The sequence below is a fragment of the Esox lucius genome, chromosome 18 (genome assembly GCF_011004845.1).
Source record: "Esox lucius isolate fEsoLuc1 chromosome 18, fEsoLuc1.pri, whole genome shotgun sequence".
NCBI classification, from domain to species: domain Eukaryota; kingdom Metazoa; phylum Chordata; class Actinopteri; order Esociformes; family Esocidae; genus Esox; species Esox lucius.
The window spans coordinates 17,782,926-17,800,220 of NC_047586.1; the positions used below are offsets into that span (position 1 = coordinate 17,782,926).

The 17,295-nt window shown below is 41.3% G+C and overlaps 2 protein-coding genes across 6 annotated transcripts; one reads left to right on the top strand and one right to left on the bottom strand.

The window, feature by feature from the left end:
- Positions 1–501: 501 nt before the first annotated feature.
- ppp1cb (protein phosphatase 1, catalytic subunit, beta isozyme) lies at positions 502–12,857 on the top strand. The gene is made up of 8 exons (XM_010895006.3): positions 502–604; positions 7,332–7,463; positions 7,954–8,184; positions 8,319–8,423; positions 8,496–8,567; positions 8,652–8,803; positions 10,832–10,966; positions 11,062–12,857. Exons 1-8 carry the CDS (start codon positions 553–555, stop codon positions 11,164–11,166), a joined length of 984 nt encoding a protein of 327 aa, XP_010893308.1. The 5' UTR covers positions 502–552; the 3' UTR covers positions 11,167–12,857.
- On the bottom strand, positions 12,646–17,255 carry bpnt1 (bisphosphate nucleotidase 1). 5 transcript variants are annotated; one of them, XM_034287803.1, is made up of 11 exons: positions 17,179–17,239; positions 17,010–17,077; positions 16,248–16,369; positions 16,030–16,134; positions 15,138–15,245; positions 14,980–15,028; positions 14,541–14,621; positions 14,262–14,353; positions 13,887–14,087; positions 13,567–13,672; positions 12,646–13,403 (listed from the first exon to the last, which is right to left on the bottom strand). In XM_034287803.1, exons 2-11 carry the CDS (start codon positions 17,020–17,022, stop codon positions 13,255–13,257), a joined length of 1,026 nt encoding a protein of 341 aa, XP_034143694.1. In that variant the 5' UTR covers positions 17,023–17,077; positions 17,179–17,239; the 3' UTR covers positions 12,646–13,254. The 5 variants fall into 5 exon arrangements, with proteins under 5 accessions (XP_034143694.1, XP_010893311.1, XP_010893309.1 ...); XM_010895009.4 differs by lacking the exon at positions 17,010–17,077 and having other exon boundaries at positions 17,179–17,255; XM_010895007.2 differs by lacking the exon at positions 17,179–17,239 and having other exon boundaries at positions 17,010–17,172.
- Between the last annotated feature and the right edge of the window lie 40 nt (positions 17,256–17,295).

Genomic DNA, 17,295 nt, shown 5'->3' on the forward strand with positions numbered 1-17,295 from the left:
TGGACAACAGCTTAGCTTTCCACCAACAAATATGTTTATATTTTCTGTAAGTCATCTAGAATTCCAAAAGAGAAAGGTTCTCATTAAATGCTTCAGGTGGATCATGAATTACCAGGACAAAAAAATCTGGATAGCCAGAACCATACCAATAGAAATGGGAACCATCAATCCTGAAGAAAAAACAAAGGGGCACGGGGAGTGAGTGCTTTATAGAAGGGGCACAAGTTTAGCATATTGGAGTGTTCTCTAAAGTACATTTTTAATGGACCTGTGTGGGATCACAGAGACAGTAATTTAGTGGTTATCATGAAATTGTGTTGTGTACTCAGGAACGTCAGCATCCACGAAAAGTGTGATGTCGGCCAAATACAAATACCAAATCAAGTACCGTAGAGTATCAAAGATAATTTACTGTACCCCTGGTTATGTCAAAAATCTTTACCAAAATAAAGAAACACTGATTGTTCCTAGTTACTGAAATAGTGAACTACGTCCTCTGGTGGGGAGCACAAGGTAGTTCCCTGCGTAGTAGTTTTCAGTGTCTCGGAGAAAATGGCGGAAAGCGAGCTCAACGTTGACAGCATCATCTCCCGATTGCTTGAAGGTATGATATTTAATGCTATTTTGCAATTCGCCTTATGGTAATACGGTTAGGAAAGCACATACAATTGTATAAAATAATTTAATCCCATTTTCATGTGCCAAAAAACGAATTTTACCTAATATCTGGCAAAGCCAGTTGAGTTTGATAGCTAGCTAGCTAACGTTAACAAACGCGTTATCGCGTCAGAGGAGGAAGGTGGGATGTGGTTCAACAAAGTACAGTGACTTTAGCTAGCAGTACATCATGCCTATTTAGCTGGTATTGCTGGCCCCAATTTATTATTTGCTGTCTAACTCTTAACTACAGTAACTAGTTCAGGTTAGCCAACGTAACTAGACATGGCAAAAGGGCAAACTCGGTTTGAATGGAAATAGGTTACAGTGTGTCACTGTATTGCCACTTCTTGTCAGTTTTGATGTGTTGTTATGCCAGCTAGTGCTGTACTGCTGTAGCTAGCTGGTGCTAGTGCTACTGTAACACGTTAACTATATTCATAAAAGCAAGACAATACTGTTATTAGATTACTAAACATAATTTTTTCGAAGTAAATGTTATTCTAAGTTGCTGTAGTTAAGTGATGTCGGGCTAGCGAGCAAACATTAACCGCTGTTAACGTTAATAAATCGTACTGTACATCTTGACGGACTAGCTTTGGAGGGCTTTGCGACTGTACAGTAAGACTTTGGTTAGCGACCTTTCCATCAGCTAGTCAAGTTAGCTCGCTAGGCACAGAGCATTTTAATATATATTTTTTAGCAAGCCTGTGAAGATTTATGCCCACACTGCTGTGTTCTGTTGGTGAAGATGAAATACATGCCCATGTCAGTGGGAAATTTCGAACACACAGATGTAGGTACAGTAGTTAACTTGTAGTATACCCTGGTGGCTTTTCAGTTTCACATCAGTGGCTACTGCTGTATGTTTATCAACAGCTCTCGATATATGCTGTATGTTTATCAATAGCTCTCGGATATACCCACCTGAGCGTATTTCTGAACAGAAATCCCCTATGGAATATTGTCTCTCTAGCCTAAGACATCTCTTACTCTAGCAACAGAAACCTTCCTAATCTCACAGAAATATTGATTTAAGAACTGCCACCCTTATCAAGGAGATGGTGAGAACCAAGGCTTGACTTGGGTCAGGGCTGTCCAGAGCATCGTTCCAGCACTTGACATTTCTGTGTAATACTGAGCAATACAAGTTCCTTTTTTATTGCTTGACTTAGCTGTGCCATATGTGTTCCGCCACATTTTCGAGGAAGTGTGTTGGCTTCTACTTGTATAGCAGTGGCATAGCCCAGTATAGACTACTGTTCAAAAGTTTGGGGTCACTTACTAATGTCCTTGTTTTCCATGAAAACTTACATGAAATATGTTTGAATAGAATATTTAATCATTGATAAGGTTAGAAATAATATTGATTTGAAATAATAGTGTCCTTCAAACTTGGCTTTCATCAAAGAATCCCCTATTTGCAGCAATTACAGCCTTGTGTACCTTTGGCATTCTAGTTGTCAGTTTGTTGAGGTAATCTGAAGAGATTTTCCCCCCATGCTTCCTGAAGCACCTCCCAGAAATTGGATTGGCTTGACGGACACGTCTTTGTGCCATACGGTCAAGCTGCTCCCACAACAGCGTAATAGTGTTGAGATCCGGTGACTTTGCTGGCCACTCCATTATAGACAGATTCACTCCTGTGGCATTTTTTTATTTGGTCTGTGTCTCACAAATATTATTTGTGACCCGAATACCTCAAACGTCCACTTGTCTATCCATAACACTTTTTTCCAATCGTTTTCAGTGTTCTTTTCTTTTAATTGGCCATTCTGAGACATGGCTTTGCCTAAAAGGCCAGCATCCCGGAGTCGCCTCATCGCTGTTTACATTGAGACTGGTGTTTGGCGAGTACTATTTAATGAAGCTGCCAGTGGATGACCAGTGAGGCATCTGTTTCTCAAACACGACGCTAATGTATCTTGTCCTCTTGCTCACTAATGCACCATGACCTCCCACTCTTTCTATTCTGGTTAGAGACTTTTGTGCTGTTCTGTGAAGGGAGTAGTACAGAGCGTTGTACAAGATCTTCAGTTTCTTGGTAATTTATTGCATGCAATAGCCTTCATTTATCAGAACAATAGTAGACTGGTGAGTTTCAGAAGAAAGTTCTTTGTTTCTGTCCATTTTGAGCCTGTAATCGAACCCACAATTGCTGATGCTCCAAATACTCAGCTTGTATAAAGGCCTATTTTCTATTCTTGAATCAGAACAGCAGTTTTCAGCTGTACTAACAATTGCAAAAGTTTTTTTTTAATGATCAGTTAGCCTTTTAAAACAATAAACTTGGATTAGCAAACACCCTGTGCCATTGGAACACAGGAGTGATGGTTGCTGATAATGGGCCTCTGTACACCTGTCTTTTGTCCCCTATTAAATAATGTATAACTATTTTTGTTTTTCTTTATAACATTTGTGAGTGACCACTGAGAACTATGTTGCAAATATTTAATCCCTAGTCAAGTTCTGAGGACTGCAGTCAACTAATTTGTATTTGAAATAATAGGAGGAACACAGAATAAATAATGAATAAGAATTTTTTTTGCCATCAAACACCCTTTTGCTACACTGTCCCACTTGAAACATTGGACACTGCAGCATTGACAACCCCCTGCTATCTTTCCTCATTTTGCCAGAACATTGCAGAAGAGAAATTGCAACCATTTGAAAAATCTGTTTTTCCAGACCACTAACTGTGAGCTTGTCACTCAGAGGCTCCCTAAAAGTCACTGCCATCTATTAGTAATGAAGGTCAAGTGGCTGTGACCTACAATCTTATGTCGTTTGTCCACTCAAGCAGAATGCCTTTTCTAAATGTCCTGTGGTAGTCTATATGTAGTAGGTCTGGTAAAGGGACATCACAATAGCATTCATCAAGATATTGAGGTTAGGTGCCAGTACGTTGAATATCGTGAATTCTCATGATATGAAATGTTTTGTAAGCATGGTTCCGAACTTACCCTATGTCTGATTCAGAAGGACTTAAGTCATCCACAAGAAGTCTATTTCTGATCAGTAACCATGTCTTCGTACAGTTTTTATACTTAATGTTGTATAAAAAAAATCAGAACAGGGCATTAATTAAAGGGGTTAGCAACCCAAAACCACACTTGTTTTTAATGAAAACATTAGTTAATGGCAATGATGAGTCTGTGGATTAAGTTTTAGATTTTGAAATAGTTTTTGTTTCAAAGGGAAACTAGGTGCCAGGAGAGAGACAAGTCAAACTAGGTGTTTAGGCTAGGTTTAAAACATTGCCTGATAAGGCATTGTTTGATGACAAGTGTCTGGATTAGTACCTGTGTGGCATCCTGCATGTGGTAAGGTGGCACTCTACAAATGTTGCTGAGGATAGGAACGTCAGGTTCACATCAAAGTTCTTTCAACTGGGATTGAGAGTTCTTGGAGTGGACAGTTCTTCACCTAGAGTATTAGCAGCCCCGTTGTCGTAGTTTAGCTTAAGGTGGTGGGCCAACATCCAATGCGCTGAATATGTTGTGCATTTTGTATAATAAATTGCAATGTGAAAATAATTACAAAATCTGTTGGAACTGTAGTTTACTACAAAAGCTAGACTGAATTGTTCCTCTGCACTAGCTGGCTTGTCACGTAGCTAGCTAGTTTGAAATTGTATCGACAAACAATAATACTAAAATCAATATCATTGTGTGAAGTAGTCAGTGTAGTAACTATGATTGTCTACTTGGGTCTGGCATTCATAGATTATCGTTTCCCTCCCATTAACCTGTATTTTTATGTTGAAACACAGTAGTATTTTCCTTTGCTTCTGCAGAGTGATGAGGGTTGCCCAACTGTAGCTTTTTATTTGTAGGTTGTTAAGCTCTATAATTTGGCTGTGATATTATCAGTTATGAAACAGATTTCAACAAGCAGTAAGATGTGCAGTCAGTAAGATTGAGTGGGTTGTCCACCGATTAGTAAAGGCTATGACATTGCAAAATACATTTTATAAGACTTTGAATGCTTTAGGTGCCATGCACGTTGGCACAAGCAGCTTTGCCCTATGCACACTTCTCCTAAAGATGAATGACTGGCATAACATGCTTAGGTTGATTGTTTTCTAAAGGACAGGCAGCCTCAACTCAGTAAAATGAGTTGGTATTTTTGGGGGAAATTAAGTCATGCAGGTAAAACATTTTAAAACAGAACTTGAATTATTTTCTGACCGTTTTCATATAAAGTCATGGGGGATCTTACAAAACAATACACTTGTATCTTCAATAAGTGTATTATTCTGTCAATATAAACATTACATCTGAAGTAAATACACAACTCAACATAATCACTCATTAAGCCACAGATTATGCAGTGTATCCCCTACATTTTTGTTACAGTGGGAGAGGGGGGGTTTGCGCGCCGTCACACCGACATCAATGACACAGAAGGCTCATTGCGTGAAATGCTACAAACGCATTGTTGGATTAACTACTGTACCGATAGTCCCACTGCTAAGATTGACCATTGCTAAAATAGGGCCCTGCATAGGAGTAGACAGAAATTCAAAATTAGGGAGCTTCCTCAATTGTTTGGACATGGTTACAATTCAAAAAGTCTGATCTGCAGACTGTTGGATGACAGCTGCGAGTATGAAGGAAGTTAAAGAACGTACTCAATACACTAGAAAGTAGGAATGGGGGGGGGGGGGGGGGGGTCGATTACAGTGTAGTATGGCAATATTATTTTAGACAATCTTAAAATCGATTCTGTCTCCAATAATAGATTTTTTGTTTTTGTTTTGTTTGGATATTCAAGCAATTAAAAGCGGCTGTATTATTTGTGTAAAATAACTGCAGTAATTACTCCAATCCTATAGATTTTTTTGGGCGGAATGAACACTGCATTCCAGAATGCTAGATCAGTTTTAGAAAACGATTTCCATCACAAATATGGTTGACACCAATGTCATTTGAGCTGTCCCCATGACTTTTAAAATCAAAGGTATGGGATCACTTTGGATTCAACGATATTGCAGGTAAGACAAATCTAGACATGTCTCACGCTGTGTGTAAAAATCAAATACTTGGGTAATATCACCAACTTGAGGGCTCATGTCACCCGACATCATTCAGAGTTGAACGCAACAGCAGAAAACCCAAAACAGCGAACCCTGGATAGTCTTCTTATCAGACTATCAGACTATCCCACAGTTTGGAACCGACAATGTGAATCACACAATCTGTGACATACGTACTTTATATGTAAAGACCTACACCCACACAGTGTCGTAGAAAAAAATAAATATCAGCATTTATTTGTTGTTTCAGAACAGCCAAAGTTAACAACAGTTTTTATGTTTTGATGTGATTGTAACTTTATGTATATATAATATACCGATCAGCCATAACATTATGACCACTGACAGGTGAAGTGAATAACACTGATAATCTCTATCATAATACCTGTCAGTGGGTGGGATATATTAGGCAGCAAGTGAACATTCTGTCCTCAAAGTTTGTGTTAGAAGCAGGCAAAATGGGCAAGTGTTTCCTGTTCTGTCATTTGCCTCTGTCGGCAAAGCGGCGTCCATAAAGACATATTTCAACGAGGTTGATGTGGAGGAACTTGTGGCCTGCACAAAGCCCTGACCTCAACCCCATCTCAACCCCATTGAACACCTTTGGGATGAATTGGAACAGCGATTGCGAGGCAGGCCTTTTCGTCCAACATCAGTGTTTAACTTCACAAATGCTCTTTTGGCAGAATGGGCACAAATTCCCACAGAGAAACAAAATGTTGTGGAACGCCTTCCCAGAAGAGTGGCGGCTGTTCTAGCTGCAGTGGGGGGCCAACTCCATATTAATGCCCATGGTTTTGGAATGGGATGTCCAACAAGCTCGTATAGTTTATATAGTATATGTGATGGTGGGGTGTCTTCATACTTTTGGCCATATATAATGTAAAAAAAAAAAAAAATCTAAATCCCTATTTTGTCCTTTTGTCATTGTGAGGGGTTAAACAATTCGATCAGTTTAGAGTAAGGCTGTAACGTACCATAATGTGAAGTGGTCTTAATACTTTCCGAATGCACTCTATATATTTGAAGTGACTCATGCACAGCTCTTTTTTTTATTTGACAACATGAGAAAGGTCAGAGAACACACACAGTCAATTTTGTTTTTACAAATCTAAATTAGGCATAGGCTATAAAAAGCTGTTTAAATTGCAAATTTGAAACTGATTCTACAGTCAGGTGAGACAAGATTAAAAGTGGTTTGGCTTAAAAAGAGGGATGGCCATTCAGAAAACAGCTCCCTACTGTCCAGTATGATGGTGGATGTGTTGTGGGAACCAGGTTACCATATATGACGTTGATGTTGTCAAGTACCAGGAGATCTAACCAAATAATTTGAAATGGCCATCCAATGGTGCCAGTAATTGTGCCAGTTTTTGCCAGTTATTTTTGTTTGAACAATTTTACCTCTTGATGTTTTGAGTGATAAGCTGATAAACAGCAATGACACTTTCCTAGCCATTCTGGTTAGTTTTAAGCAAGGAGGGCAATGTAAATATACAATTGCTCCAATCGGTTTCCTCACAGCATATTCTGCAATAGTTTAAATATAATAAAATTCACATAAAACATTTTAAAGCCCACATGATTAAAATGGAGCTGGGGTGACTCATGGTTTGCCTATCTTCCTCTCCTTAAGTGCGAGGATGTCGTCCGGGGAAGATAGTCCAGATGACAGAGGCAGAGGTGCGGGGGCTGTGCATCAAGTCCCGAGAGATCTTCCTCAGCCAGCCCATTCTACTGGAGCTGGAGGCTCCGCTCAAAATCTGTGGTCAGTACAATTCGTTCTCCTTCCTCCCTATTGCTTCATCCTTACTGGGCCCCTTAGAGCACAGATAGCATAGGATCAAATGTATGAGTCATAACAGAGTTAGAAATATAGAAAGCTGGATGAAAAGACAGAGGCCGAATGTTGTTGACTTTACACGGCCAAGAAAAGGGCATCTAGAAGCCTGCCTGTATTTATAGACATGTTAAAGCTGATGCCTATGAATTGGTGAGGATAATGCACTGGAGTGACACAGGCCTAACTCAGTAAGTAGAGCAGGATGGATATAAATGGTCTCCCCTGAGTGTCTGTGGCTCCACAGGATGGGCCATCTCCTTTCCAGCAAGGACACAATCTGGCTCAAGCGCACCATCTTTCCCACTCTTTTCAGGTGTCCAGGACTCACTTTGTGTTGATCTCAACGTGACTTGCCTGTTTAATAAAGGATCCAGCAAAGAATGGTTGTCTTATCCCTCTTTATTCCTCTCCCTAGGAGATATCCATGGCCAGTACACAGACCTGCTGCGGCTCTTTGAGTACGGGGGGTTCCCTCCCGAGGCCAACTACCTGTTCCTGGGAGACTATGTTGACCGAGGCAAGCAGTCCCTGGAGACCATCTGTCTTCTGTTGGCCTACAAGATCAAATACCCAGAGAACTTCTTCCTGCTCAGAGGCAACCATGAGTGTGCCTCCATCAACCGCATCTATGGCTTCTATGATGAGTGTAAGACGACAAGGAGTGACACACGCTGAAAATCCTGTATCCTGTATTTTCTGAGTGAGGTTGGAGGATTTAGAATGGCAGCTTTTGTGTTCTTTGCTGTTGGTATAATTCCATGTCTATTTTGTTTTTCCCAGGCAAACGCAGATTCAACATAAAACTGTGGAAGACCTTCACAGATTGCTTCAACTGTCTGCCCATTGCTGCTATAATTGACGAAAAAATATTTTGCTGCCATGGAGGTATGCATGGTGGCATTTCTTTAAAATTAATTATATGAATATGATTTATTAACCGTCATCCCTCTTTCTCAGGCCTCTCTCCAGATCTGCAGTCCATGGAGCAAATACGACGCATCATGAGACCCACTGATGTCCCTGACACAGGTGTGTGTTTTGTGTGTGTATGTGTGTTAGGGCAGAAAAATGGGATGTTTTACTAACTGGCTGTGGGTGCTGTCTGTGTGATAGGACTGCTGTGTGACCTGCTGTGGTCGGATCCAGATAAAGATGTGCAGGGATGGGGGGAAAACGACCGGGGCGTCTCTTTCACCTTTGGTGCTGATGTGGTCAGCAAGTTCCTCAACCGCCACGACCTGGACCTCATCTGCAGAGCACACCAGGTAGAGCCCCCATCCTGAACAATGAAGGCTTCATCTGAAGCAGGGATTTGTAGTGTGGGACATGCTTCACGATGTGGGTGTTGGACTCTGAGAACTTCAGAGGAGGCACAAAAGAAATTTGAATAGAAAGCTATTTTTGTTTTGTTCAAACTGTAAAGCCCAAGTCAAGCTTTTCTGTAATAATGAATACATAGACCGATCAGGCATAACATTATGACCACTGACAGGTGAAGTGAATAACACTTCTTGTTATCATGGCACCTGTCAGTGGGTGGGATATATTAGGCAGCAAGTGAACATTCTGTCCTCAAAGTTGATGTTAGAAGCAGGCAAAATGGGCATAAGTAAGGATTTGAGCAACTTTGACCAGGGTCAAATTGTGATGGCTAGATGACTGGGTCAGAGCATCTCCAAAACTACAACCATTGTGGGGTAGCTCAAATTACTCAAATGGTAAATGCTGGTACTGATAGAAAGGTGTCAGAACACACAGTGTATTGCAGTTTGTTGTGTATGGGGCTGCGTAGCCACAGACCAGTCAGGGAGCCCATGCTGACCCCTGGCCAAAAGAGCCTAAAATGGGCATGTGAGCATCAGAACTGGGCCATGGAACAATGGAAGAAGGTGGCCTGGTCTGATGAATCACATTTCCTTTTACATCATGTGGAGAACACACAGCACCAGGATGCACTATGGGAAGGATGCAAACCGGCAGAGGCAGTGTGCCACAAAGCAAAAGTGGTTCAGGAATGGTTTGTGGAACACAACAACGAGTTCAAGGTGTTCACTTGGCCTCGAAATTCCCCAGATCTCAATCTAGCATCTGTGGGATGTGCTGGACAAACAGGTCCGATCCATGGAGGCCCCACCTCGCAACTTACAGGACTAAGCATCTGCTGCTAACGTCTTGGTGCCAAATACCACAGCACAACTTCAGAGATCTAGTGGAGTCCATGCCTCGACGGGTCAGGGCTGTTTTGTGGCAAAGGGGGTTTCCTACACAATATTATGCAGGTGGGCATAGTGTTATAGCTGATCGGTGAATATCAGTGGTAGATGAATGTTATATACATTTTTCTACCATTAATTATTATTTATCAACATTGTAGTTTCTTCCTGATTTTGATACAGCCAGCAACTGTAAAATGCTTAATTTGCAACTGGCTCTACATAACGTTACTTAAAAGTTGTTGACTGCTAGATGTAGTGATGCTGTCCAGTTTGCATAGTAGCCGGACTAATCAAAACGTTTTATAGAATGTTATTATGTACAGCTTTAAAATTGGGACCTTGGCAGTCGTAGGGACAAAGATTCAAAAGAAGGCAGACCAGCAGGGGCAAATGGTGGATTCATTTATTTATATAGCACTGGAGATGATGGTAATAAATGTAGCCTACAATACTTATATATTTACAAAGTGTAGATGTCATATTCTCTCTCTGTGAATTACTAAGAGTTAAGTCTTAGAAAGAAAATGCCTTCCATTGGGCAAAACAGGAGAATTACATTGAGAAAATGACCGTAAATGCGCACAAATTGGCTAGACCGTAGAAGCCAGCTGATAATTCTACTGGTCTACTGCACAGTCATTCTTTTCCTACCAGGGATCAATAGCTTATTTTTTCTTTTGTAATGGTGTTGATTTAGTTTCATTACATAATGCTCACATTTAATAGTTGGGTCAGTCAGGAAGCCTACAATTGATAGTTAACTATCAAACTGTCAGTTGATTGTTGTTATGGCTTTCAATGTGATAGTCAATGAACCGCAGGCAGGGCCTCTCGTAATGTTTACAAAACTGTTTGGGTGAGTCAGGGCCACTAGAAAATTTTTGGATTGTAGGTTCTCTTATTGTACAATCTGCCTGCACTCTTAAGATGTTTTATTTATGTCAGTTTGTCAGTCTCATTTGCGTGGTAGTATATCAAAATATTAGAAAATGTTCTGCTCTCTGAAGGGAGGCCTGCCGTCTTTTAAAACCCCTGATCTTAATGTCACTTAACTTAAGTGTTGTTCTATACCTGAAGGTTGTTGAGGACGGCTATGAGTTCTTTGCCAAACGGCAGCTGGTGACTCTGTTCTCGGCTCCCAACTACTGCGGGGAGTTTGATAACGCTGGAGGCATGATGAGTGTCGACGAGTCCCTCATGTGTTCCTTTCAGGTGAGAGCATGAGTGCACACACAAGCACTCTTATTTTTTTGTAGATGATCCTCCCAAAGCTGGAAACAGATTAATGTATTAATACTTTCTCTTAGATTTTGAAGCCGTCAGAGAAAAAAGCAAAGTACCAGTATGGGGGGGTGAACTCAGGACGCCCGGTCACCCCGCCTCGTACTGCCCAAGCCCCCAAGAAGAGGTGAGCGCCTGGCCTCTGTCATGCCTCCTCGCACCCCATTCTTCTGCTGCCCTCTGCAAAGTCCAGTCCCCTCCCTCCCATATATGGGAAGCACTCTAGCCCCTCCTGACCCCCACTCACCTCTTTCATACATGTGTAAAACATAAAATGTTTGCTGTGAACAATGTTTTTTTTTTTTGCTTGTTTGTTGGTATTTTTATTAATATAAGTGACTTGTGGTTTTTCAATGATATGAAATGTGTTGCTAAGGTGCAGCAATACGATACAAACCTTTAGTGGAAAGGGGCAACGCATTTTGAAACAGATGCTTTTCTGCCTTCAGATATAGAACAAGTATTGCATCTTATTTGAGTGTGTGTACATGTGCGACTGAGTGATTGATTGTGGTGAGTTCTTCACCCTATCCAACAACTTTTCTAGACCAGTAACGTGGGACAGACCCCCTCCAGCACCTCAACTCACATTTTCCCTGCTAATGCGTAACCTCACATGAACCAATAACATGGCCCTTGTCCTCCCACGTTTTGGCTATAGTAATGGTTGAGCCAGCCTCCAAGTAAATTTGAGAGAGCGGTCATTTTCACCCCGTTAGACTTGAGAATGTTTTCTCTTTACGGAGACACTAAAGAAGTTAAAACAAGCATTCCTTTCAAAGTACAAATGCGTAATGATCAGAGTTCAAAGTAACGGTATATACATGGCGCCAGGGCTTATATTGTATACACATTCTTTACACATTAACTGTGTATACATATTAACAGAGAAGTACTAGTACAGTTAAGGTCATGAGGGTCCTAACTCAAGTGGCTCACAGCAATGCTCACTATTTTGAATGAAGCTTGTCCACCACACCAGCCTCTCTTATCTAACCTACCTGCTTCCATTGCTGAAGACTGTTTGTTATGGACATTGCTTTCTTTGTGTGCCTATGAGAATGTTTAGGTGGTGGCTTGGGAAGTTAAGGCAAGAGTCAAAGGCACCCAATTTCAATTGGTATTCGGTAGTCTTTTTCTGTTTGCCCCCATTAGATGATTACACTTTGTATTAGGATATGTTTTCCAGCATTTTCCCTGCTTTTCTTGTAAACATGACGCGGAGGCCCAGTCCTAAACGGACCCCTAAACCTTGTGGAAATCTGAGACAATTTGACTGTTAGTTATTTACACCTATCCTGTTAGATGGCAAGCTAGACCTATAAGCAGATTGCCTACACGTTTCAAATGATCAGATCTCTACAATTGGGTAGGGCGTAGGGGTCTATTTGGGATTGGGCCAGAGGTCAAGCGCTTGTTTACCAACCTCGGAGTTAGGCAGAGATGGCACTTAGTTCTCAGAGAATTATCAGTTACTTAGACATTGCTGCCACCTAATGGTAGATGGTATGACAGGCAGAAGACGCCTACAAGCAAGGCATCCGAACGCATGAGCGGATGAATACAGTATATCATCTAATTGGTGTACCTTTCTGGTAAGCTGATCTGTATCTGGTGTAGAATCATATTTATTCATCCAACAGAAACATATTAAAGGTAATTACATTTACAGTTTTAGGTTGAGTTAGGCTATATTTTGCCTTTTGCCTTGTTCTCATCAGTCTCTTCAAGATGGAAACTGTCTGTGTTTTAAACAGTTTTGAGATTTGTACAAGTTTGTTTCAGACCCTTTGAATGGAATAAATGGAACAGTGCTGTTGACCCTGCGTCTCATGTGTCTGTCGTTATACTTCGGAGTGCGTTTAAATTACAAAATGTAATGGGCAGAAATGATACACTGAAGCGAGAGCATTAGAGTGGTGCTGTTCATCAGGAAAGTAATTACAACATATTTATCAACCACGTGAACATTTTTTTTTTTTAAAGAGTTATTGACATTTGTTTACTGTGTTTAGGTTGGAAGGCAACTGTAGCCTTTTATGTGATTGACATTTTTAGGTAATGAATGAGTCTGGGGTTTAATCCTAGACCAAAAGTACCTAGACAGTACACAGTATAAAAGCATTGTTAGTTTACACTATGACATCACAGAAGTTATTATACAAATGCCATTATATGGTTGATTAATCTTTGCAGTGTTTTCAGGCAGAGTTTTACATTCAGGGCTTGAGAGCCTGCAGGACTGACTGGGGCACTCTGCTGGTGTAGTACTGGTGGTTGTGTAGAGTGGCTAGCACCCCAGCAGAGTTCATGTGCTTCACGTTTGCATCGTAACACAATGCATTGCCATGCATGTCTGTCAGCTTACCTGCAAGTCGACAGGAAGGAAGAAAAACAGATTACTGGTATTTACTCCTAGTTAGAGGTATTTTCAGCTACCGGGCTACAACAAAGTCCAGTCCCCTCCCTCCCGGAAGGTTTCAGTTTGAGTCATCAGGCAAACTAAGTACGAGTGGAAGGCTGTTTCTTACCTCCTACTGCATGCAGGATTGCTTCAGGGGCACATGTGTCCCACTTTTTAGTTCCAAGACTGGCAAAAACATAGGCTGAGGCCTTCCCCTCCACAAGCTGAATAATCTACACAGATAAAGGGTGGAAAAAAGCATACATTTTATCAGGGCTATTGCTCAAATCAGTCCGTTAGCACAAAAAAAAGATGTCTATACAGTTTCAAGTTGGTTTTATTTATTTCAAATTATATTGAGGTGTTCACCATAAACACATTGAAACCACTCACAGGCCCTTTTGATACTTATTGCATCCCAAACCTTCCCACTCCTGTACACTTGACCTTGTTTCCTGCTCCACCCACTCTTATCACATCATCAGGTTCCATGGCCTCCACTGTGTCTGTGACAAGTTTATTGCTGTGGGAACGGGTTGTGGTGACAATGCGCCGGCCATCTGGGACCTCCTGTAGGTCAAATCCGAAGGCGCCCACTCTGGGCATTCCCCACAGAGTTCTTCCCATGTTTGCTGACTCGGTCCCCAGCTGTAGATACAAAACACAGCACGTTGCACAGTCATTGACCAAGGTCCACACATGTTGCAACTGAAAATTAAATATCAGTCCTTTTTTTTTTGGACAGATGCTGTAACACCTCCCTATTTCAAAAGATACCTGCCCTGATAGACTGACGATACAAGGCAGGGGGAAAGAACATACCTGATAATTGAAGAAGGGCTGGTTAATAACCCCAGCTATGGCTTTCCCTCCATATGCAATGCCTATCAGTACCGTCACATGATCTAGAAGCCCTGAGACCAGATGACAAAATATGTTAGCTGTGGAAAAAACACAACAGTAGATTTCACACTGTACTGATGAAAACTGTAAAATAAGCAAATGAAGGACAATAATGGTCGAGAGGCGCCAAGCATGTCCCCTCCACCCCCTGTTTCCTCTGTCCCTCCCAGTCCCAATGCCCTCCCTCTATCACCATACAGAGAGCCGTGCTGAGAAGCTGGCCATCCGACCCTTTCTGACACATCTGGACCTGATATGGCAGGTAGAGACATTTCGCCGCTGCTCGGCAGGGATGAAGAGATGGGAGAGTGACAGAGAGCGAAAACAGGAAATAGCACTGATTAGGTTGGAGATGTTAATGTTAAGACTAAATTAAATGCATAGGTTTAAGAGGGACAGGAGTTATTTTGAATTGCACACAAGAACATGGCTTAATCAAAAGGTTTTGTGCAAGAGGTAGAAAACCCAAAAAGCTTATAAGGCATCTCCTATTCAAATAACGAACATTTGGTTTTGAAGAGCAAGAGAAGGGTGCCAATGCTGAAATACTGTACCTGGTAGTAATCAAGGGTGAGTTGGAAGCGTACAATTGATCTACACTAAGAAATTGTGAAAATAATAACACCGGTCTGTTTACCTTCAGTGTACTCTTTAGTGCCATCGAGGGGGTCGACCCAGACAACCAGCTAAAAGAGAAAACACTAGGACAATCTAACAAACATATCTGCACGTACCCAGAAAAGACCTTAATCACTACAGTATATCATAGTTTCAGAGGTCCCACATAGCGCCCACCTCCTCCTCTTTCAAGGCACTGTACTCTGCTGGACACGGCTTCTGAAGGACTTCTTCAGACTGTCTGCTCTCAATCAGGTCCTCATCGACAGCCTCCTCTGGCAGATCCTGATGTGTGACAGTGAGACAGAAATCACTATGTTCAGTAATTGTATTCAAGTTTCTGACTGGGACGTTGCCCAACATGTTGCAAATTCTGTTTTTTTGGTCAGAAATGTTCATGCATGTTTGTTGCGCTGATGCATGTTTGTTGCATGCATGTTTGTTGTCAAAAGGTCTTTTTTGGTTGACCAAAGATTGTCAGAAAAGGTCAAATAAATATAGTTCTATATGAAAATGTCCATAGACACTTGGTTTAACAAACTGAAGGAAGCATCACATTTCTTTCAACTGGCCTGCAACTTTTCCAGATTTCTACTAAAATCCTGGTTTCTGCACACTAAGCTATCAACAACTCTGGACCCAAGTATCCATCATCTTACTCTACTGCCCCACACTCACCATTCCCACCTCCAGGTCCATCTAACATCAGCAACCCCCGAAACACACTAAAAACTATGGTGACAGAGATTTCAGTGGTGTGACACATTTCAAATGACCGGCAGGGCTGCAGAATCTGTTCTAATTCAAAACCCAGATGGAGATTGAGCTGTAGCAAAACCTTTCAAGGAAGGATCTATGTTAATGTTGTTCTTATGTCTAATCTGATGACACCTGTATATATCTAGCGTAAATTGTCTGCTCAAAAAGTTCTGTGTTTTGGGGAGTGCATTTATTTCTTTAATAAAAATACTGAATGTTTTATTTTCCCCAGCACCTGTTGTGTGAGAAAAATACGTATATGTTAAATAATTGTATTAATATGTGCATTTATTTTATTCTCCACACCCACCTCCTCTCCAATTATGGTGATTTTGGGGAAGCTTTTGGACAGGGAGGCACAGATGCTCTGCTGTACTAGCCTGTCCGCCAGTGTCTGTAGATCATTGGCCCCTGTCTACGCACATGAGAGAAGAGCAATCACGCATGACAACTTATATGCTCCATCTCATTGTCCAACATATTCCTCAATTCAGCACTTGGTCCCGGCCTTCATTCTGTTAGTTGCACCTTTTCAACGATTCCGAGCTCTCCTTTCTGAAGAACCCTCCGTACAATGGCTCCTGCCTTCTCTGCCACAGTGTAAGATGAAGCCACCAGACGCATCAGCACGGCTGGATTTCCAGACATCGCTGATGGAAAGAGCAACAGAAAAGTGTTGAACACAGCCTAATTATAACTAATTTGTTCACTTCATTGACTTTGCTCAAAGGTGACTTTAAAAAAACAATCATTATATTTCTGGAAAAAACTGGAAACATGGGAAGGAAAAATTAACAGATTTGTCGACCCTTGCTCTGCTAGTATAAGTTACTACGTGTACTGAGTAACGTTAGTCGGCCTTCTCAACCAAACATCCAAAGGTTATCTATGCTTTCTATGCAACAGGGACGAACAGTAATAACAATAATTTCCTCTATTGCCCAGGTACTGTACCGCACAGTAGTTCTGTGCCAGTGTCTGTTAGAGAATGCTACCGTTATTGCCTGAAAACTGCTGTTTTGATTATTATGATATACTGTATTTTATTTCTCTGTTACCCTGGCATTATTTAGTATATTGGCTAAGTCCACTTCAGGATGCCTAAAGTCAATACTGAGCTAATTCTATGCTGGTTAGGTAAACTGCTCTCATTATTATACTATATATCTATCTCTGTTAGGGTAAGTAATAAACATTCCCCCATCAACATGACGACAGGACATTTACTTCGTTTCCACCTACAGTACTATATCACTACAGGAGACATTTAAGCTAAGCAACGATATCTACCTGTTGTAGCCATGTACAAGTCACCCGATGAGTTGGAGGTTGTTCAGAATTGCTAGCAAGCTACCTGGCTAACGAGAAACAGAATGCTAGTCTCCAGATGTGACAGCTTCGCTACCTCTGTTGTATTCAGAGTACGATTAAAGATCGGATGTGCCGTATGGATACTTACTCGCAAGTGAGTTAAGGAATACCCTGACCGAAAAGCGGAAACGTTGTTAGTGATTCAGTTCAGCAGCATAAAACTCAAGATGGGTCCAAGTGCCCGACGACTTCGTGCAGTGAATTC

Coding starts and splice junctions, on each gene's coding strand:
- ppp1cb (XM_010895006.3), top strand. CDS start 553: ATGGCGGAAAGCGAGCTCAACGTTGACAGCATCATCTCCCGATTGCTT. Junction 7,464..7,953: donor GGCTCCGCTCAAAATCTGTG/GTCAGTACAATT, acceptor TCCTCTCCCTAG/GAGATATCCATGGCCAGTAC. Junction 10,967..11,061: donor CCCTCATGTGTTCCTTTCAG/GTGAGAGCATGA, acceptor ACTTTCTCTTAG/ATTTTGAAGCCGTCAGAGAA.
- bpnt1 (XM_034287803.1), bottom strand. Junction 15,029..15,137: donor GTGCCTTGAAAGAGGAGGAG/GTGGGCGCTATG, acceptor TTTCTCTTTTAG/CTGGTTGTCTGGGTCGACCC. Junction 14,354..14,540: donor GCTTCTCAGCACGGCTCTCT/GTATGGTGATAG, acceptor ATCTGGTCTCAG/GGCTTCTAGATCATGTGACG.